The sequence below is a fragment of the Tachyglossus aculeatus genome, chromosome 23 (assembly GCF_015852505.1).
Source record: "Tachyglossus aculeatus isolate mTacAcu1 chromosome 23, mTacAcu1.pri, whole genome shotgun sequence".
Lineage (NCBI taxonomy): Eukaryota > Metazoa > Chordata > Mammalia > Monotremata > Tachyglossidae > Tachyglossus > Tachyglossus aculeatus.
This window is the reverse complement of record NC_052088.1, coordinates 8,367,244-8,389,909: the sequence shown is the minus strand read 5'-3', so window position 1 is coordinate 8,389,909 and position 22,666 is coordinate 8,367,244. Positions and strand designations below refer to the sequence as shown.

The following is a 22,666-nucleotide window of genomic DNA, read 5'->3' as shown; positions in this document are numbered from 1 at the left end:
ACCTCTATGTGGATGATCCCCAAATCTACATCTCCAGCCCTGATCTCTCTCCCTCTCTGCAGTCTTACATTTCCTCTTGCCTTCAAGACATCTCTACTTGGATGTCCTCCCAGCACCACAAGCTTAACATGTCCAAAAGTAAACTTCTTATCTTCCCACCCAAACCCTGTCCTCCCCCTGACTTTTCCATCACAGTAGATGGCCCCACCATCCTTCCTGTCTCACAAGCCTGTAATCTTAGTGTTATCCTTGATTCCTCTCTCTCATTCAACCCACCTCCACAACATTGCTAAAATCCATTCTTTCCTCTCCATCTAAACTGCTACCATGTTAATACAAGTGCCTATCCTATCCCACCAGGATTACTGTATCAGCCTCCTTGCTGACCTCCCAGCCTCCTGTCTCTCCCCTCTCCAGTCCATACTTCACTCTGTGGCCCATATCATTTTGCTACAAAAGTGTTCGGGACATGTCACCCCACTCTTCAAAAAACTCCAGTGATTGCCCATCCACCTCCATTTCAAACAGAAACTCCTCACCATTGGCTTTCAAGCACTCCACCACCTTGCCCCCTCCTACCTCATCTCGCTTCTCTCCTTCTACAACCCAGCCCGCACACTTCGCTCATCCAGTTCTAACCTTCTCACTGTGCTTCCATCTCACCTGTCTCGCGGCCGACCTCTCGCCCATGTCCTGCCTCTTGCTTGGAACGCCCTCCCTCCTCTAATCCGACAGACAACCACTCTCCCCCTCTTCAAAGCCTCAATGAAGGCACATCTCCTCCAAGAGGCCTTCCCTGACTAGGCTCCCTGACTTTCCTCTTCTCCCACTCCCTTCTGCCCTGACTTGCTACCTTGGTTCTTCCCCACTCCTGGCCCCACAGCATTTAATCAATCAATCAATCAATCGTATTTATTGAGTGCTTACTATGTGCAGAGCACTGTACTAAGCGCTTGGGAAGTACAAATTGGCAACACAAAGTACATTTAAGTACATATCTGTCATTTATTTATTTGTATTGATGTCTGTCTCCCTGCTCTAGACTGTAAACTCGTTGTGGGCAGGGAATGTGTCTATTTATTATTGTATTGTACTTTCCCAAGCACTTAGTACAGTGCTCTGCGCACAGTAAGTGCTCAATAAGTACAATTGAATGCATGAATTAATATGGGACAGAGACTGTGTCCAACCTTACCATCTTATATCTACCCCAGTGCTTAACAAAACACTTGTCTTGTCTTATGCCGTCGAGTCGTTTCTGACCCATTGTGACACTATGGACACATGTCTCCCAAAAGGCCCCACTCTCCATCGTTCTAGTAGTGGATCCAGAGAGTTTCATGACAAAAATACATTGCCATCTTCCGCACAGTAAAGTTGAGTCTCCACCCTCAATTCTCTCCCCTGCTGCTGCTGCCCAGCATGGGTGAGTTTTGACTTGTAGCAGATTGCCTTCCACTCACTACCTATTTCTTTTTCTCATTTCCCCCAGGGCTTATGCTACCATCTCTAAATAAATGTCTCCCAAATCTATCTCCCCAGCCCCAATCTCATCTGCTATGAAATCTCACATTTCCTCTTATTTTTTTTAAAAAATGGTACTGGTTAACCGCATAGTATTTGCCAGGAACTGTACCAAGTACTGGAGTAGATGCAAAATTATCAGGTTGGACACAGTCCCTGTCCCACATGGGACTCATGTTCTTACTCAGAGGGAGGAGGATTTAATAATAATAATAATAATAATGGTGGTATTTATGTGCTTACCATGTGTGAAGCACTGTTCTAAGCACTGGGGGGCGGGGGGAGGGAATACAAGGTGATCAGGTTGTCCCACATGGGGCTCATATTCTTTAATCCCCATTTTACAGATGAAGTAACTGAGACACACAGAAGTGACTCAGCCAGGGTCACACAGCAGACAAATGGCAGAGCTGGAATTAGAACTCAGGTCCTCTGACTCACAGGCTTGTGCTCTTTCCACCAGGCAATGCTGCTTCCCCAAGAGATGACTCCAGGACATTTCCATAAGGTTGTCCTGCCAGGACTTTAAACTGAAGGTATCTAAAGTTGAAATTCTCATCTTTCCTCCTAAATCCCCTCCTGGCTTCCCCATCCCACCAATCCATCCCACCATTCCCATGCCACCCATTACCTTGGACTGTACTATTGAGAGAGCACAATTTAACAGGGTTGGTAGACATGTTCCCTGCCCACAGAGAACTTACAGGCTAGAGTGGGAAACAGCCATTAATATAAATTAGTAAATTACGGAGATGTACATAGGTGCTGTGGGGCTGATGGAGGGGTGAATAAAGAGAACAAATCAGGGTGAAGTAGAAGGGGGTAGCTTATGAGACAGGAAGGATGGTGGGGCCGTCTACAGTGATGGGAAAATCAGAGGGAGGACAGGATTTGGGTGGGAAGGTAAGTTCTGCTTTGGACATATTAAGTTCGTGGTGACTGGAGGACATCTGAATAGAGATGTCACGAAGGCAGGAGGAAATGTGAAACTGCAGAAAAGGAGAGAGGTCAGGGCTGGAGATGTAGATTTGGGAAACATCCGCATTAAGAGTCATTCATTCAATCGTATTTATTGAGCACTTACTGTGTGCAGAACACTGTACTAAGCACTTGGGAAGTACAAGTCGGCAACATATAGAGACAGTCCCTACCTAACAACGGGCTCAGTCTAGAAGGGGGACAACAAAACAAAACATGTACACAGGTGTCAAAACTGTTAGAATAAATAAAGATGGTCGTTGAAGCCATGGGAGCTGGGGTAAATGGAGAAGATGTCCAGTCTGATTATCTTGTATCTACCCCAGTGCTTAGTACAGTGACTGGCACATAGCGCTTAACAAGTAGCATCATTATCCTTATTAAGGTTCTGAAATTATTTCAGGGGAAGCTGATGGAAGCCCCGATGAGAAAGGTTTTCTAAGAAAGTCACGGTTGACTGCTACCCAGCCACGCTTTTTGCCGATATGATCTTACCTGTCTTCGGAGTTGTACGCTGGTGGTTGGAGTTAGGTAGTTATGCTCCAGGTACCAGGCTCTTTCTTGGAACACCAGGTTTGTCCCGTGAAGGAGGCAAAACTAAGGGAATAAAACCCAGAAATATTAATTGACTCAAAAGGTACCAGGCTCTTTCTTGGAACACCAGGTCTGTCCTGTGAAGGAGGCAAAACAAGAGAATAAAACCCAGAAATATTAATTGACTCAAAAGGTACCAGGCCCTTTCTTGGAACACCAGGTTTGTCCCATGAAGGAGGCAAAACTAAGGGAATAAAACCCAGAAATATTAAATGACTCAAAAGGTAGCAGGTTGTTTCTTGGAACACCAGGTTTGTCCCGTGAAGGAGGCAAAACTAAGGGAATAAAACCCAGAAATATTAAATGACTCAAAAGGTAGCAGGCTGTTTCTTGGAACACCAGGTTTGTCCCGTGAAGGAGGCAAAACTTAGGGAATAAAACCCAGATATATTAAATGACTGAAAAGGTAGCAGGCTCTTTCTTGGAACACCAGGTTTGTCCCATGAAGGAGGCAAAACTAAGGGAATAAAACCCAGAAATATTAATTGACTCAAAAACGCAGAGCATTTGTATAAAGGACTGCAGGATTTACTGAATATCAACAATAATGGTATTTGTTAAGCACTTACTATGTGGTTACCCAGCCATTTCCACATTAAATAGGAACTTCCTACAACTCAAATCAATCACCTGGCCACCTGGCCACAATCACCTTACCTCCCTGATTCCCTAGTATAACCAAGCCCACGCTCTTCTCTCCTCTAATCACAACCTACTCCCTATTCCTAGAGAAGCAGCGTGGCTCAGTGGAAAGAGCACGGGCTTTGGAGTCAGAGGTCATAGGTTCAAATCCCAGCTCCTCCAACTGTCAGCTGGGTGACTTTGAGCAAGTCACTTCACTTCTCTGGGCCTCAGTTCCTTCATCTGTAAAATGGGGATTAAAACTGTGAGCCCCCACATTGGACAACCTGATCACCTTGTAACCTCCCCAGTGCCTAGAACAGTGCTTTGCATAGTGTAAGCTCTTAAGAAATACCATTATTATTATTATTCCTATATCTCATCTATCTCACCGCTGACCTCTTGCCTACGATCTGCCTCTGGCCCGGAACACCCTCTTTCTTCATATAATAATAATAATAATGATAATAATAATAATAATAATAATAATAATGATAATGGCATTTTATTAAGCGCTTACTATGTATAAAGCACTGTTCTAAGCACTGGGGAGGTTACAAGATGATCAGCTTGTCCCACGGGGGGCTCACAGTCTTAATCCCCATTTTACAGATGAGGTAACTGAGGCCCAGAGAAGTTAAGTGACTTGCCCAAAGTCACACAGTTGACAACTGGCGGAGCAGAATTTGAACCCATGAATTCTGACTCCAAAGCCCGGGCTCTTTCCACTGAGCCACGCTGCTTCTCCTATCCATCATATCCTTCTTCTCTCCCATTCACTCATTCATTCAGTCATATTTATTGAGTACTTACTGTGTGCACAGCACTGTGCTAAGCACTTGAGTACAATCCAACAATAAACACTGACATTCCCTGCCCACAACGAGCTTACACTCTAGAAGGGAGGAGACAGACATCAATACAAAGTAATAAAATGACAAATATGGACATGAGTGCAGTGGGGCTGGGAGGGGGGAAGAGAAAAGGGAACAAGTCAGGGTGACACAGGAGGGAGTGGGAGATGAGGAAAAGTGGGGCTTAGTCTGGGAAGGCCTTTTGGAAGAGGTGTACTTTCAGTAAGTCTTTGAAGGCAGGGAGAGTAACTGTCTGCCCAATTTGAGGAGGGAGGGCATTCCAGGCCAGAGGCAGGATGCGGGCCAGGGGTTGGAGGAGAGATAGATGAGATGGAGGCACAGTGAGAAGGTTAGCATAAGAGGAGTGAAATGTGCGGACTGGGTTGTAGTAGGATAGTAGCAAGATGATTGGTGCTTTGAAGCCAATGATGAGGAGTTTTTGTTTGATATGAACGTGCACAGGCAACCACTGGAGTTTTCTAAGGAGCGGGGTGACATGTCCCGAACATTTTTATAGAAAAATGATCCGGGCGGCAGAGTGAAGTATGGACTGGAGTGGGGAGAGACAGGAGGCTGGGCAGTCAGCAAGGAGTCTGATGCAGTAATCCAGGAGGGATAGGATGAGTGACTGTATTAACATGGTAGCAGTTTGCATGGAGAGGGAAGGGCGGATTTTAGCAATGTTGTGAAGGTGGGACACCTTCTGTCTCCCGCTTTTAGACTGTGAGCCCACTGTTGGGTAGGGAATGTCTCTATATGTTGCTAATTTGTACTTCCCAAGCGCTTAGTACAGTGCTCTGCACATAGTAAGCGCTCAATAAATACGATTGAAGATGATGATGATGATGGGACCAACAGGATTTAGTGACTGATTAAATACGTGGGTTGAATGACAGAAGGGAGTGATGAATATCACCAAGATTACGGGCTTGTGAGACAAGAAGACAGAACTTGTATCTATCCCAGCACTTAGAACCGGGCTTGACACGTAGTAAGTGCTCAACAAGTACCATAATCATTTATTTATCATTACTTGTATCTTGAACTCAAGAACAATGAGAAAATAAAACAGAAAAAGGACTCCAGATCAGTCTCCAGTCTCCACTATGGTAAGCAGATCTTGTTCACGTGTATAGTTTTTAGCAGCAGGCAAGATCTCAGGCTATGGGTTTTCCCTAGCAATAACCCAATTCTCTCACTGTGATGAACTGCCCTGGCTTCAGCAACGGAGTTTATCCACTGGGGAACTGGATTATTGTTTGGTAGAATTGATGGGCAGGGTGGTTATCTCTTAGATTAAGGCATCTGTCAGCATTAACTAAATGGATTTTCCCTACAACTGTAATACTATACTGTAAATTCCAAAAAAAAAAAGGAAACATTGCCACTTGGTCAATGCTGCCTTCATTCCTAGTTGTAAACATCGCAGTATCTTTTTTCACCATTTTTTTTTCTCTCTGTGGCATTTGCTAAACCCTTACTATGTGCGAGGCTCTGTTCTAAGCACTGGGGTAGATATAAGCTAATCAGGTTGGACACGGTCTCTGTCCCACATGGGGCTCACACTCTTATTCTTCATTTTATAGATGAGGGAACCGAGGCCCAGAGAAGTGAAGTGACTTGCCCAAGGTGACACAGAATAAATTTACATTGATGCTATCAATGCCTGTTTAATTGTTTTGATGTCTGTTTCCCCCCTTCTAGACTGTGAGCCAGTTGTTGGGCAGGGATTGTCCGTATCTGTTGCTGAATTGTACTTTCCAAGGGCTTATGACAATGCTCTGAACACAGTAAGAGCTCAATAGTTACGATTGAATGAATGAATGACAAATGGCGGAGCAGGGATTCGAACCCAGGCCCTTCTGACTCCCAAGTCAAGGCTCTGTCCAGTGAGCCACATTGATTGTGCTCCCTCTTCACTTGGTCTAAATTTTCCCTTCCATCCACTAAGCAGTACCACTTCTCCTCCCTGCATCGACTCTCATGTCCACTGCCCCCACCGATAATTCCCAGGCTTTGAGCTCATTCCGAAGCCCCCAGTCAATCAAATCATGGTATGGCCGAGTCCCTCTCCTACCCCCCTACGTTTTGCCTCCGATTACCTCACCGACGACTTTGTTAACTGAACTGAAATTGGGATTATAACAAGGCTTCGAAGGTGGGGAAGAGTTCCAGGCCAGAGAAAGGGTGTGGGTGAGAGGTCGGGGGTAAGATAGATGACATCGAGGTACAGAGAATAGACTGGCAAAGTGTGCAGGCTAAGATGCAGTGGGAAATCAGGTAGGTGAGGTAGGAGGGGGAAAGGTGATGGAGTGCTTTTAAGAGGATGGTAAAGAATTTCTGTTTGTTGCCGAAGTGGATGGGCAATCACTGGGGGTTCATGAGGCGGGCGAGATGTGGACTGAATGGTTGAGTAGAAAATTGATCCAGGCAGCAGAGTGAAGTATGGACTGGAGTGAGGAGAGAAAGGAGGTTGGGAGGTCGGCAAGGAGGCTGATGTAGTAATCAAGGTAGGAGAGGAAAAACGCTTGGATTAATGTGGTAGCAGTTCATAGCTGTTTCCAACTCTAGACTGCATGCTCATTGTGTGCAGGAAAATGATCTACCCATTTGGTTGGGTTAAGACTGCGACTCCAAGTGGGACAGGGACTATGTCCAACCTGATTACCTTGTATCTACCCAACGCTTATTACAGTGCCTGGCTTATAGTAAGCGCTTAACAAATACCATAATAACAAAGCGCTGTCGGCCTCTGCAGTCAGAAGAGGTGAAATGGAGGTGAAGACAGAGTGGACCCAGATTTCATTTGGATTTCAGAGACTACTCAACTCAGCTCTGCCCTTCAATAAAGCGAAAGCGAGCTAGCTTTTTGACTGAGGCAGCTGTTGGCGCTGTACTGCACACTGCAGAGCACTGTACTAAGCACTTGGGAGAATAAAATGCAAAAGAGTCGGTAGACACATTCCCTGCCCACAATGAAAAGCAGCATGGCCTAGTGGATAGAGCACGGGATCGAGCTTCAGAAGGACCTGGGTTCTAATCCCGGCTCCGCCGCTTGTCTGCTGTGTAACCTTGGGTAAGTCGCTTAACTTCCCTGTGCCTCAGTTACCTCATCAGGAAAATGGAGATTAAGATTGTGAGCCCCCCATGGGACAGGGACTGTGTCCAAACTGATTTGCTTGGCTCCTTGTGCTTAGTTACAGCAACTGGCACAAAGTAAGCCCTTAACAAATACCATCAGAAAACCCAATGAAAAACAAGCTTACAGTCTAGGGGAGGTGGGGTACTGAATCCCCAAAGTCTACTTTTTCCAGCCCACATTCCCACAGGAACGGGGCAAGATGCCTGGATTGGGCTCCCTCTTAAGAGGTGGAGGGTCTGCCCCTCAAACCATCAGGAGTGCACTGTTGGGAAAGAGGCCAGGACATTCTGGGGACCCATTAAGAGGGAGAGTGTCCATTTCTGAAGCAAAGAGGGGTACATTGTGGGAAGGGAGGCGGCCTGGAGGTTCCAGAGACACACTAAGAGGTGGCGTGTCCACCCCTGAAGCAAGTAGGCCAGGTGATTCCTGGGGCAGGTAAACTGTGGGAAGGGAAGAGGGAGCTTGACATAGCTTCTGCTCATGGATCGCTGTGGGTGGCTGAGATGGCCCAGTGTTGGTAAGCAGCTGTTTGTTGGTGATAGTAGCTACCACCTACACATGGGTGAGAGGAGGAAGGAACAGCCGTTAGGTGGAGGAGTTGGGGGAAATCCCTTGGGCTCCTCTGACCTATACTCCAGGGGCTCCTCGCTACTCTCAGGAGGGACCAATCTCCCCCTAGTTCCCCCCCTGCTTAGGGTTCAGGCCCCTCTCAGCCTCCTTCCTCTGTTCCGTCCCTCCCAGATCCCTCAGGCGCCATGTTAGAAGCAGGAGGGCTGGAGCCCAGGATCTGGCTGGCTTCGTCTTCCCTCTATGATAATAACAGTAATAGTAATGATGGTATTTGTTTAAGTGCTTACTATGTGCCGAGCACTATACTAAGCACTGGGGTAGATGCGAGCAAATCGGGTTGGGCGCCGTTCCTGTCCCACGAGGGGCTCACAGTCTCGATCTCCATTTTCCAGATGAGGGAACTGAGGCACAGAGAAGTGAAGTGACTTGCCCAAGGTCACACAGCAGTCAAGAGACGGAGCCGGGATTAAGAACTCATGACTTTCCGGCTCCTAGGCCTGTGCTGTATGCATTATGCCATGCTGCTTCTATCTCCTGTCAGACAGAGACAGAAAGAAGATTCCTCTCCCCATCTTCGAAGCCGTATTGAAGGCACATCTCCTCCAAGGGGCTTTCCCTGACTAAGGCTTCCTTTCCTCTTCTACTCCCTTCTGCATCACCCTGACTTGTTTCCTTTATTCACCCCCCCACCCCATCCCAGCCCCACAGCACTTATGTACATAGCTGTCATTTATTTATTTATATTAATGTCTGTCTCCCTCTCAAGACTGCAAGCTCATCGTGGTCAGGGAATGTGTCTGTAATATTGTTATATCATACTCTCCCAAACACTTAGCACTAAGAAAATGCTCAATAAATACAATTGACTGGCTGTCTGACTCAAGATAAGGCAGTACAGAAGAGATCCTAAGCCTAACCTCCTTCCCCTCTTTATATATTACATTCAATCAGTCCCTCAATCCTGCCTGCTCTTTTTCATTTTTATTTTTATGGTATTAAAGGCTTCCTATGTGCCAGGCACTACTCTAAGTGCTGGAGTAGCTTCAAGGTAATTAGGTTGGACACAGTCTCTGTCCCCCATGGGGCTCCTAGTCCTAATCCCCATTTTACAGAGGAGGGAACTGAGGCCCAAAGAAGTGAAGTGACTTGCCCAAAGTCATACAGCAGGAGCCAGGATGAGAACCCAGGTCCTTCTAACTCCCAGGTCTGTGCTCTAACCATCATGCTGCTTCTCTGTGTGTTCTTTAGGCACATTTCCAGGCTCCAACCCTTCCTCTCCAAACGGCCAGCGTACGGGCCAAGGCACTTGGCATATCCCGACTTGACTACTGTGTCGGCCTCCCGGCTGCCTTCCCTGACTCCAGCCTCTCCCAACTGCAGTCCTCACTTCATTCTGCTGTTCAGATCATTTTTCCAAAACTCCACATCTCCCCGCTCCCACAAAACCTCCAGTGGCTTCCCATTCCTTTCCACATGAAGCAAAAACTCTTGATCATTGGCTTTCAGGCCCTCAGTCCATTCTCTCCCTCCTTCTCAGCTGCTCTCTTCTCCTCATTCATTCAATTTATTCGGTTGTATTTATTATTTACTGTGTGCAGAGCACTGTACTTAGCCCTTGGGAGACTACAATACAACAATAAACAGGCATATTCCCTGTTCACAGCGAACTTACAGCCTAGAGGAGGGAGACAGACATCAGTACCAATAAATAAATTAAAGATATGTACATAAGTGCTGTAGAGCTGGGTGGGGTGGGGTGCAGGGGGGATGCAAGTTGAGGTGATGCAGAAAGGAGTGGGAGAAGAGTAAAGGAGGGATTTAGTCTGGGAAGGCCTCTTGGAGGAGAGAAGCAGCGTGGCTCAGTGGAAAGAGTCCGGGCTTTGGAGTCAGAGTTCATGGGTTCAAATCCTGGCTCTGCCACTTGTCCGCTGTGTGACTTTGGGCAAGTGGCTTCACTTCTCTGGGCCTCAGTTCCCTCATCTGTAAAATGGGGATGAAGACTGTGAGCCCACGTGGGACAACCTGATCATCTTGTATTGCCCCCCAGTGCTTAGAACAGTGCTGCGCACATAGTAAGCACTTAATAAATGCCATATTATTATTATTAATATTATTAAGTGCCTTCAATAAGGCTTTGAAGCAGGGGAGAGTCATTGTCTGCCTGATTTGATAGGGGAGGGCATTCCAGGCCAGAAGCAGGAGGTGGGCCAGTGGTCGGTGGTGAGATAAGTAGATAAACAGTAGATAAGTAGAAAAGCAGCATGGCTCAGTGGAAAGAGCCCGGGCTTTGGAGTCAAAGGTCATGGGTTCAAATCCCAGCTCCACCAACTGTCAGCTGTGTGACTTTGGGCAAGTCACTTCACTTCTCTGGGCCTCAGTTCCCTCACCTGTAAAATGGGTATTAAGACTGTGAGCCCCACGTGGGACAACCTGATTACCTTGTATCCCTTCAGCGCTTAGAACAGTGCTTGACACATGGTAAGCGCTTAACAAATGCCATTATTATTATTATTAAGTCACTTCACTTCTCTGTGCCTCAGTTACCTCATCTGTAAAATGGCAATTAAAACTGTGAGCCCACCATGAGACAACCTGATCACCTTGTAACCTCCCCAGCGCTTAGAACAGTGCTTTGCACGTAGTAAGTACTTAACAAATACCATCATTATTATTATTATTATAAGTGAGATGGAGGCACAGTGAGAAGATCAACACTTAGATGAGCGAAGTGGGTGAGCTGGGTTGTAGAAGGAGAGTAGGGAGGTGAGGGGGCAAGGTGGTGGAGGATTTTAAAGCCAATGGTGAGGAGTTTTTGTTTGCTGAGGAGGTGGATGGGCAACCTCCTACGCCACCATTTGAATTTTTGGTTCCTCTCAAGCTGACCTACTCAGTATGCTCTGTTCTCTTCTCTCCCACGGCTGCCCTTTTGCCCACAACCTCTTCCTTCTCCTTTCACATCCGGGCGATCTCTGCTCTCCCCATCTTCAAAGCCCTTCTGAAATCCTGTCTCCTCCAGGAGGCCTTCCCTGATTAAGCTCTAATCCCCACACCTTCTGTCTCCCCAAATGCCTCTTCAGCCCCACTTGCCACTTTAAGCATTAAAGTATTAAGAGAAGCAGAGTTGCCTCTTTTTCGTCTCCTCCTCCCCGTCCCCCCGCCCTACCTCCTTCCCCTCCCCACAGCACCTGTATATATGTTTGTACAGATTTATTACTCTATTTATTTTACTTGTACATATTTACTATTCTATTAATTTTGTTAATGATGTGCATCTAGCTTTATTTCTATTTGTTCTGATGACTTGACACCAGTCCACATGTTTTGTTTTATTGTCTGTCTCCCCCTTCTAGACTGTGAGCCTGTTGTTGGGTAGGGACCATCTCTATATGTAGGGACAGTCTCTATATGTTGCCAATTTATTACTCTATTTATTTTACTTGTACATATTTACTATTCTATTAATTTTGTTAATGATGTGCATCTAGCTTTATTTCAATTTGTTCTGATGACTTGACACCAGTCCACATGTTTTGTTTTATTGTCTGTCTCCCCCTTCTTGACTGTGAGCCTGTTGTAGGGTAGGGACCGTCTCTATATGTTGCCAACTTATTACTCTATTTATTTTACTTGTACATATTTACTATTCTATTTATTTTGTTAAGGATGTGCATCTAGCTTTATTTCTATTTGTTCTGATGACTTGACACCAGTCCACATGTTTTGTTTTATTGTCTGTCTCCCCCCTTCTAGACTGTGAGCCTGTTGTTGGGTAGGGACCGTCTCTGTATGTTGCCAATCTGTACTTCCCAAGTGCTTAGGACAGTGCACAGTAAGCACTCAATAAATATGATTGAATGAATGAATAGAGTCCAGACCTGAAAGTCAGAAGGACATGGGCTCCGCCACTTGTCTGCTGTGTGACCCTGGGCAAGTCACTTCACTTCTCTGGGCCTCAGTTCCCTCATGGGACTGTGAGCCCCTTGTGGGACAGGAACTGTGTCCAAACTGATTACTTTGTATCTACCCCAGCACTTAGAACAGTGCCTGCCACATAGTAAGCGCTTAACAAATACCATAAAAAAGCACTCCCAAATCCCCATAACACTTATGTACATCGTTATGTATATCTTGCTACTCCATTATTTCCTCCTATCTGAAATTTATTTTAGTGTTTGTCTCCCCGACTAGATCATAAGACACTTCAGGACAAGCATTACGTACATTATTATATTCTCCCAAAGACTTAGAACAGTGCTTTGCACCCAGGAGATTATTATTCTTATCATTATTGTTAGAATTATTAAGCACTTACAATATGCCAAGCACTGTACTAAGCGCCAGGGCAGGTAGAAGATAATCAGGTTGGACCCAGTCCCGGGCCTATGTTCGAACTCCAGTCTAGGTAGGAGGAGAACAGGAGGAGAACAGAATCGCCAGGGGGAGGACAGGATTCGAGGGGGAAGATAAGAAGTTCTGTTAGCACGGTGCTTGGAACATAATAATAATGAGATTCCTTCAAACTGAGGACTTAGATGTAAAAAATACTCCCACCACGCCGTATGTAATGTTTGAACCATTAAAATGTAAATTTTTCCATCTAGTGCCTCGAATGGCACATGAAAACAGAGCTACACCCTCGTGTTTTCAATTTCAATCAAGCAGAGGCATTTATTGAGCTCTTTTTCTGTGTGGAGCACTATACTAAGGGCTTGGGTGAGTTAGTAGACAAGATCCCTATCAACAAGAAGCTTATAATCTAAAGATTTGTACTTTTGTACTTCCCAAGCGCTTAGTACAGTGCTCTGTACATAGTAAGCGCTCAATAAATACGATTGATGATGATAAAGAGGGTGAGGACATGGACACAAATTACAGATAGGGGAAAAGGCAGGGGAAAAGGACACGGACATAAGTGCTGTGGGGCTGACAGTGGGGTGAATATCAAGTGTTTGAATAATAACAATAATGATGGCATTTGTTAAGCACTTACTATGTGCAAAGCACTGTTCTAAGCGCTGGGGAGGATACAAGGTGATCAGGTTGTCCCAGGTGGGGCAGATGAGGTAACTGAGGCACAGAGAAGTGAAGTGACTCGCCCAAAGTCACACAACTGACAACTGGCGGAGCTGAGATTTGAACCCACGACCTCTGACTCCCAAGCCCATGCTCTTTCCATGGAGCCATGCTGCTAAAGGATACAGTTCCAAGTGCAAAGGTGATGCCGAAGGGAAAGGGAATGGGGGAAATGAGGGCTTAGTCAGGGAAGGCCTCCTGGAGGAGATGTGATTTTAGGAGGGCTTCGAAGGGGAGGAGGATGGCGGTCTGTCAGATATGAAGGCAGAGAGAATTCCAAGCCACAGAGATGACGTGGGCGAGGGGTCGGCAGCAAGATAGATGAGATGGAGACAGAGCAAGTAGGTTGGTGAAAGAGGAGAGAAGTGTGCGGGCTGAGTTGAGCTAGTAAATCGGCGATGTGAGAGGTAGGAAGGGGAAAGCTGATTAGACATCAATACATAGTGTTCAGAGAAACCCCAATCACCAGAAAAATGTTATAAAGAAGTTTCACCGTAAATATGAACTGAATGCGATCCTTTTTTTAACCCAGTGAAACTTCTTTGATGATTTGTGCTCAAATTTCAGCAAATAAGGTGATAACATCTCCAGATGCCGTGCTAAACCATCACAGGCACAGGAGATCTATGAAACATCACTAATACTTCATTAAGGTCTTACTCACTTCGCGGTACTTTCTTCCTCCCTCCCCCAAATTACTCCCTTCTGACATAATCGAGGGTCACGGAGAAGTCGCTCTGGGGCCAGCTGACTGTCATCGGACTCATTTGTTTGAAGAAGGAAGGACAAGCTTTGAGGGAAACCCAGACACAGAGCTTGAAAGTTCAAAAGTCTGCAGATTCACCAGGTAACGCATCCTAAGGAATTAGTGTAAGGGGGCCTGATTTCTGCTCACTTGAGGAGGAGCTGAGTTGAGGTAGGGCTGCAGAAAGCAGAGGGGCAGAGGAGGGGAGAAACAGAATATCTCATCGATCTTGCTTCCAACGTGTTGCCCACATCTTGCCTCTGGCCTGGAATGCTCTCCAGTATATGTGTTTGTACAGATTTATTACTCTATTTATTTTATTTGTACATATTTACTATTCTATTTATTTTGCCAATGATGTGCATCTAGCTTTACTTCTATCTATTCTGATGACTTGACACCTGACCACGTTGACAACTGGCAGAGCCAGCTCAGTGGAAAGAGCACGGGATTTGGAGTCGGAGGTCAGGGGTTCAAATCCCGGCTCCGCCAATTGTCAGCTGTGTGACTTTGGGCAAGTCACTTTACTTCTCTGGGCCTCAGTTACCTCATCTGTAAAATGGGGATTAAGACTGTGAGGCCCCCTATGGGACAATCTGATCATCTTGAAGCCTCCCCAGTGCTTAGAAGAGTGCTTTGCACATAGTAAGTGCTTAATAAGTGCCATTATTATTATTATTTTTTTTTGTTGTCTGTCTCCCCCTTCTAGACTGTGAGCCTGCTGTTAGGTAGGGACTGTCTCTGTATGTTGCCAACTTGTACTTCCCAAGCACTTAGTACAGTGCTCTGCACATAGTAAGCGCTCAATAAATACGATTGAATGAATGAATGAATGAAAGTGCTTAACAAGTACCACAATTATTAGTAAAAGTAGCTTGTATCTACCCCAGTGCTTAGTACAGGACCCAGCACATAGTAAGTGCTTAAAAAATAGCATAAAAAAAAAAATCTGAGATTATGGCTGGGGTCAGGCAGGGTGCAGGTTTCAAGCGTGAATCAGAAGAGATTTGGAGCCAGCGCTTCTGTCTTTGGAACGAACATCTCTCTCTAAAAACTAAAAGATGCAGGCAGAAACTAGGCCCACCCCCTGTCAACATCCTAGGCAGGGCCAGAGAGAAGACATTTCCCACTGAAATCATGTATCTCAGGTTATGAGAGGGGGTGGGGGGTGTAAGAGAAGGGGTTAGGTAGATGTGGGTAGAGTGGAAAAGAAATGGAAAGAGATAGAGAGAGCAAGATTGAGAAAGAGAGAAAGAGAGTGATTCACCAAGATTCACAGCCTTTTCTATTTTCACCCAAATTTCTGTCTTACCTTCCTTTCTCTCTTGGGACACAGTTGAACAGTGCATAGATACATTTGAAAGCAACTTATCGTGCAGGTTTTTCCAAATTTACAAAAAAAACAACAACAGTGCCCATCACTTTGATATAGTTTTTGGGTGAATTCTTTTTGAGTAGAGAAGAGGAAGGGAAAATATTACCGAGAACTGAAGCAGCTTGGCCTAGTGGATAGAGCCCAGGCCTGCGAGTGAGAAGGTCGTGGATTCTCATCCCGGCTCCACCACTTGTCTGCTGTGTGCCCTTGGGCAGGTCACTTCACTTCTCTGTGCCTCAGTTACCTCAACTGTGAAATGGGGATTAAGAATGTGAACCCCATGTGGGATGGGGTCTACCTTCCTCCTCTCCTCCTCCCCTCCCCATCACCCCCCAGCCCTACATCATTCCCCTCCCCACAACACTAGGATGTATTTGTACATACTTATTACTCTATTTATTTTACTTGTACATATTTACTACTCTATTTTATTAATGATGTGCATATAGCTATAATTCTATTTATTCTGATGGTTTTGACACCTGTCTACGTGTTTTAAACTGTGGGCCTGTTGTTGGGTAGGGACCGTCTCTATATGTTGCCAACTTGTACTTCCCAAGCGCTTAGTGCAGTGCCCTGAACACAGTAAGCGCCCAATAAATACGATTGAATGAATGAATATGTCCAACCTGATTAGCTCGTATCTAACCCAGCACTTAGAACAGTCCTTGACACTTAGTAAGCACTTAACAAATACCATAAAAAAGCAAAGTTTTCTTACAGTACGTGTTGAGAGACACACAATCCCCACTGCATTAAGTATCACACAGGGCTATTCTTCGAAACACAAGTGCATGCGAAGGAGACCCTAAGTAGAAAAGCCTTTATCTTAATTTAAAAATATGGAGAGCGACGTGGAACTTGACCAACCATCATAAATCTGCTAAAAACCCAAGCCCCTGTCAGACATGTTTAAATAGAAACAACAGAGATCTCTTGAGAATTAAGTAAATTCCCTTCTAGTACCCTAACACCCACTTTCCTGTCATTCTCATGAACTCTACAGACAGCGGTATTGCTCATTAACTAGCAAAGCCTCCTACTCTTTGCTGACAAGTTTATCCCCACAGAGTGTAAAAATTCAGAGATGATAAATTCACTCCCTCTTGTAAAATGAAACCATCCTCGGGGTAGTAAACGTGTTCAGTGTATTAAGGAAAGAGGGATTTTATCCGCTCACCCTACCTTCATTAAAAGAGCCTGGTCCTCGGCATCACGGCAGTTCACCACAGCTGCTGAGAACTGTTCCAAAGTTACTGAAAAAGGAGAAGAAAGCACAGTGGTCATCAGCTACTTCATTTCTAAGAGGTGGCACTTTCGCTCTGCTGAGCCGAACGGAGAATTCGTCCGGCAAAATGACTTCGTCTCTCGCACTGTTTGGGACGGCGGGCGTTCCTATCTCCCTAAATCTGGCCCCAAAGAGGACGCAACCAGCAGGTAGACCTATTTCCCAAATGCTACAGGATATTTCTACACCTCTCCTGGATTTATAGGCCCTTCACCCCATTGACGGTTCACGCACGTGAGAATAATAATAATAATAATAATAATAATAATAATAATAATAATAATGGCATTTATTATGTGCCTACTATGTGCAAAGCACTGTTCTAAGTGCTGGGGAGGTTATAAGGTGATCAGGTTGTCCCACGGGGGGCTCACAGTCTTAATCCCCATTTTACAGATGAGGTAACTGAGGCACAGAGAAGTTAAGTGACTTGCCCAAAGTCACACAGCTGACAACTGGTCAGGATTTGAACCCATGACCTCTGACTCTAAAGGCCATGCTCTTTCCACTTAGCCATGCTGCTTCAACCACAAGCCAGGGAATCCCCAAATACCTGCAACCAGCATTTTTTCTACGGCCTTGGTTGTCTACTCTAAGGACAGGAAAAAATTGATAGATGGTGAGACTGTGAGCCCGCTGTTGGGTAGGGACTGTCTCAATATGTTGCCAACTTGTACTTCGCAAGCGCTTAGTACAGTGCTGTGCACACAGTAAGTGCTCAATAAATCGATTGAATGAATGAATGAATGGTGAGGCCCTGTTAGAGAGCATTTTGGTTACTTGTTCAATCGATCGATTGTATTTATTGAGAGCTTACTGTGTACAGAGCCCTGTACAAACACCTGGGATGATACAATTTTAAAAAGTTAGTAGACACGTTCCCTGCTCACAAGGCACTTATAGTCTAGAGGGGGAGACGGACATGAAAATAAATCGTGGATGTGTGAGTGGCTCAGTGGAAAGAGCCCGGACTTGGGAGTCAGAGATCATGGGTTCTAATTCTGGCTCCACCAATTGTCAGCTGTGTGACTTTGAGCAAGTCATTTCACTTCTCTGTGCCTCGGTTACCTCATCTGTAAAATGGGGATTAAGACTGTGAGCCCCACCTGGGACAACCGGATCACCTTGTATCCTCCCCAATGCTTAGAACAGTGCTTTGCACATAGTAAGCGCTTAACAAATGCCATCATTATTATTATTATTATATCCTGAGGGGCTGAGGGTAGGGCGAATTAAAGTCCAAGAGCAAAGGTGATGCAGAAGGGGGTGGGAGAGGGAAAATGTGACCCTCACTTGATGGTCACATGAGTATTTTCTTGGTAAGTTACCTGATAATTTCAGTGGTCTGTAAGAGTTCAGTCTATGAAGCCATTTGTTTTTATTATTTGTACCGTAAAAAACTCAGTCGATGTAATATACCTATTGTTCCCGATCTGCTGGCTGCTGAAGCCATCTCTTCCCTGGCCTCCCTTCTGATCTATCTGGCACAAAAGTGTTTCCCTGCATCGTTTTCAAACTGCCACGTCACCTCTAATTCCCTATCACTTTCAGATTCAGGTCCATCTCTCAGCCCCGGCTCACCCTTCTGACTTGAAACTCTCAGTCTGCAATGGGCAGTTCCTATGCCCGTTATCAACGGGCATGGATCCTCCACCTTTGCTTTGGAGGCTTCTCCCAGGACTGTTCATCTCTAAATGCCACGCGGTAATTCCTCCCAGCCAGTAAAGCAATGCGAGAAGCAGCTCACAAGCCTCACGGAGACTATAACTGTAAACTCACAAATAATCTATATGGGAGCAGAGGCTGACCCTCGTTCAGTTTCGGCAATCAGGAAGGGGAAGAGAGGCCCCAGAGCTTCAGGGAGAGAAGTGGGGGAGGAAGATCACCCCCTCTTTCCATCCTCTCCTCCCCTTCCCCTGCCAGCCCAGCAAAAAATAAAACCAAAAAAACAAAACCAAACACTGAAAGCCCTGTTCGGGGAAGAGCCACACATGCTGAGGTAGATAAAGCACCAGCCCTGAGATGGAAGGAACATCCAACAATCAAAACATCATATTTATTGAGCGATTACTGTCTACTCTCCCCCTTCTAGACTGGGAGCCCACTGTTGGGTAGGGACTGTCTCTATATGTTGCCAACTTGTGCTTCCCAAGCGCTTAGTACAGTGCTCTGCACACAGTAAGCGCTCAATAAATATGATTGATTGATTGATTGATTCAGCTCCCTGGGCCTCAGTTTTTCCTTCTGTATAATGGGGATAAAACACCTGCCTCCCCAATCTCACAGGGACGATTGTGAACGTATAAAAGAGAAGCACAAGAAGCAGCATGGCTCAGTGGAAAGAGCACAGGCTTGGGAGTCAGAGGTCACGGGTTCTAATCCTGGCTCTGCCACTTGTCAGCTATGTGACTCTGGGCAGGTCACTTGACTTCTCTGTGCCTCGGTTACCTCATCTGTAAAATGGGAATTAAGGCTGTGAGCCCCATGTGGGACAACCTGATCACCTTGTTTCCCCCCCAGTGCTTAGAACAGTGCTTTGCACATAAGTGCTTAACAAATACCATTATTATTATCATTATAAAATAAGGTAATTAATGTGAAACTGTTTTGAAAAAATAAAAGCATCTACAAATTCCAGGTCTTATCATATAACATATTTTGCTCTATTCTTCCCCCTATATTTTTAAATAGTCAAAGACAAAAAACCCAAGTTAAGTCCAGTAGAAACAGTACTAATAGTAATGATAGTAATAATACTAATATTTGTTAAGCGCTTACTATTCTAAGCAAGCACCGTTCTACTAAGCACTGGGGTAGTTCATCAGGTTGGACACAGTCCCAGTCCCACATAGGGCTCACAATCTGAGTAGGTGGGAGAACAGGTACTGAATCCCCATTTTATAAATGAGGAAACGGAGGCCCAGAGAAGCAAAGTGACTTGCCCAAGATCACCCAGCAGACGAGTGCTAGAGCCAGAATTAGAACCCAGGTCCTCCGACCCCCAGGCCCGTGCTCTTGCCAATAGGCCACACTGCTTCTCAAATCATCTAATTCTATTGTTATTTAGACCTATTTCTTCAACAGGATGTATGTCTGTAGAGAATAAACTCTAAGTGCACTAAAACAAACACTGGCAAAATTCAGCTGGATTCCTTTAGCTTTTTCTAATTTCCTTGAAGACGCTTTAGTGGCTGAAGTCAGCTTCCTCAATTCTCCGCCCCTTGATTTCAATGTTCAGTTCCATAACGGGATGTAAACATTTCAACCTCTAAGGCAAATGTCTTCCTGGCTGCTAAAATGGTTGGGATCGTCTTAAAGCAATAACTAACTGCCAAGCAGAGGTGATGGTAGGAGTTAAACTCACGGTTTCAAAGCTGGAAGCTTCTTTGGAGATAGAGAGGGAGAGAGAGAGACAGAGACAGAGAAAGAGTGTTAGAGACAGAGACAGACAGAGACAGAGAAAGAGATGTCACTCCACCAATCTCCCAAACTCTCCCACATCTGCTCGACCAAAGCTCTTTCTATTTTCAAAAGCCTCCAAAAATCCAACCTCCTCCAAGAAATCTTCCCCAATCAATTCACAAAATTCACAACACCACAATCTTGTCAGCTCAACACCCACCCTTGGCACCTGTGCATTTTAACCTCACCGCTGGTGTACATAAGTTTACATTTATGCATTGATTTGTATTAATCTGCAACTTCAATTATTCATCTCTTTCATTCTGGGGTTGCTCCTACTGCTTCCTGCTTTATCCTCATTCTTCCTGCTGCTTTCACTATCTGGAAATAATAATAATAATAATAATAATAATCATAGCATTTATTAAGTGCTTACTATGTGCAAACCACTGTTCTAAGCACTGGGGAGGTTACAAGGTGATCAGGTTGTCCCATGGGGGGCTCACAGTCTTAATCCCCATTTCACAGATGAGGTAACTGAGGCAGAGAGAAGTTAAGTGACTAGCCCAAAGTCACACAGCTGACAACTGGTGGAGCAGGGATTTGAACCCCTGACCTCTGACTCCAAAGCCACTCTTTCCACTCTTTCCTCTTTCCACGCTGCTTCTCAATAATGAGAAGGAGCATGGCCTAGTGGAAAAACCAAGGGCCCAGGAGTCAGAGAACCTGGGTTCTAATCCCGGCTGCCACTTTTCTGTTATATGACCCTGGGCAAGTCACTTCACTTCTCTGGGCTTCAGTTCCCTCTTTTGTAAAATGGGGACTAAAGCTGTGAGCCCCATGTGGGACAGGGACTGTGCCCAACCTGATTATTTTATATCCACCCCAGGGCTTAGTATAGTGCCCGGTACATAACAAGTGCTGAAGAAATACCATAAAAAAATCAGTCTGTCTCTCCCATTAGACTGAAAGCCTCTTGAGAGCAGGTAGTGTATGGCTACTACTGTTGAACTCTGCCCTATGCTTAGTACAATGCCTTTCATCGAATTGTCCCTCAATAAATACCATTAATTGATTGATCGGATAAATGAGTTCTCAGTAAGGGCATCCATGGGGTTTCCTTTAAAACTTGGCTCCCTGGGAAAAAAGAAATCAATCCATCAGTGCGTGGCTTAGTGGAAAGAGCCCAGGCTTTGGAGTTAGAGTTCATAGGTTCAAATCACGGCTCTGCCAATTGTCAGCTGTGTGACTTTGGGCAAGTCACTTCACTTCTCTGTGCCTGTTACCTCATCTGTAAAATGGGGGTTAAGACTGTGAGCCCCCCGTGGGACAACCTGATCACCTTGTAACCTCCCCAGCGCTTAGAACAGTGCTTTGCACATAGTAAGCACTTAATAAATGCCATCATTATTGTTATTATTATTTATTGAGCACTTACTTGGTGCAGAGCACTGTATTAGGTTGGTTGGGAGAGTACAATGCAATTGGTAGAAATGACCTCTGGTCTCAAGAAGTTGCAGTCTAAACCCAGAATCAGCAACAAAACCATTAAAGATTCAAAGGAGGCCCGTTTCCTCCCCATAATGGCTACAGTGGCTCCCGTCCACTGCAGTATCCTCTAACCATGGCAGTACCCCATGCGGGCAGCCGCCACATCCAGAGGAACAATTTTTCCTTAGAGAGGTAGGCCCGCCAGAAGTCCAGATAAATGGAAGTATTTCTTGAATTGACCTCGGGGTCAACTTCGACCCAGAGCAGAGTCACAGTCTCAGACTTCTTGTCTTCCCAACTGTTCATTACGGCGTGGGCAGGGGAGGGCTTTGGACCTTTGCTCTCCTTTATGTAGTCTGATAATAATAATGATGGTTTTTGTTGAGCGCTTACTCTGTGTGAAGCACTGTCCTGAGCGCTGAGGTAGATACAAGGGAATCGTGTTGGACACGGACTGTGTCCCACATGGTGCTCACAGCCTTCATCTTCATTTTGCAGATGAGGTCACCGAGGCACAGAGAAGCGAAGTGACTTGTACACAAGTGACAGAGCTGGGATTAAAACTCAGGTCCTTCTGGCTCCTAGGCCCTTGCTCTATCCACTAGACCATCCTGCTATCCCTCTTCCTTCACTCGTCTTCTCCCCCTTCCCCCACCACAATGTCTCATTTGCCTCAGAGATCACCGTCAAGAGCTCCTCCTCCTCTTTAGCTGGGGATTTGTTGAAATTTGGCTAGCAAAGGGGAAACCACTTGTGGGTGTCCCTCCGCCCTCTTCTTCCCTCATGGGTGGTGCCTGTGACGGGCCGTATTTTCTCACTTCGGGCTGCTGCAGCTCTGGGGCTTGTTTTGCACGACTGTCTGTCACTCCAGGTCTCTAATGTCCCCCACCCACCTCTTCTTCCACGGCAGAACAAAGAAACAAGGCCGAAAAAAAAAAAGTTCTGTTTTTGCATAGAGAATTCTAGTTTTGTTTTTTCGAGTCAACACGGAGAGGCTCGTCGAAGCAAA

The 22,666-nt window shown here is 45.5% G+C and overlaps 1 protein-coding gene across 1 annotated transcript in view; it reads right to left on the bottom strand.

Moving 5' to 3' along the window:
* Positions 1 to 22,666, bottom strand: part of ACOXL (acyl-CoA oxidase like) — a 271,420-nt gene that overhangs the window by 15,412 nt on the left and 233,342 nt on the right. Inside the window, exons 16-17 of the mRNA XM_038765552.1 lie at positions 16,662 to 16,732; positions 2,998 to 3,099 (exon numbers count right to left, since the gene is read on the bottom strand). Coding sequence (XP_038621480.1) covers positions 2,998 to 3,099; positions 16,662 to 16,732 — 173 coding nt within the window. The remainder of the gene's footprint in view (positions 1 to 2,997; positions 3,100 to 16,661; positions 16,733 to 22,666) is intronic.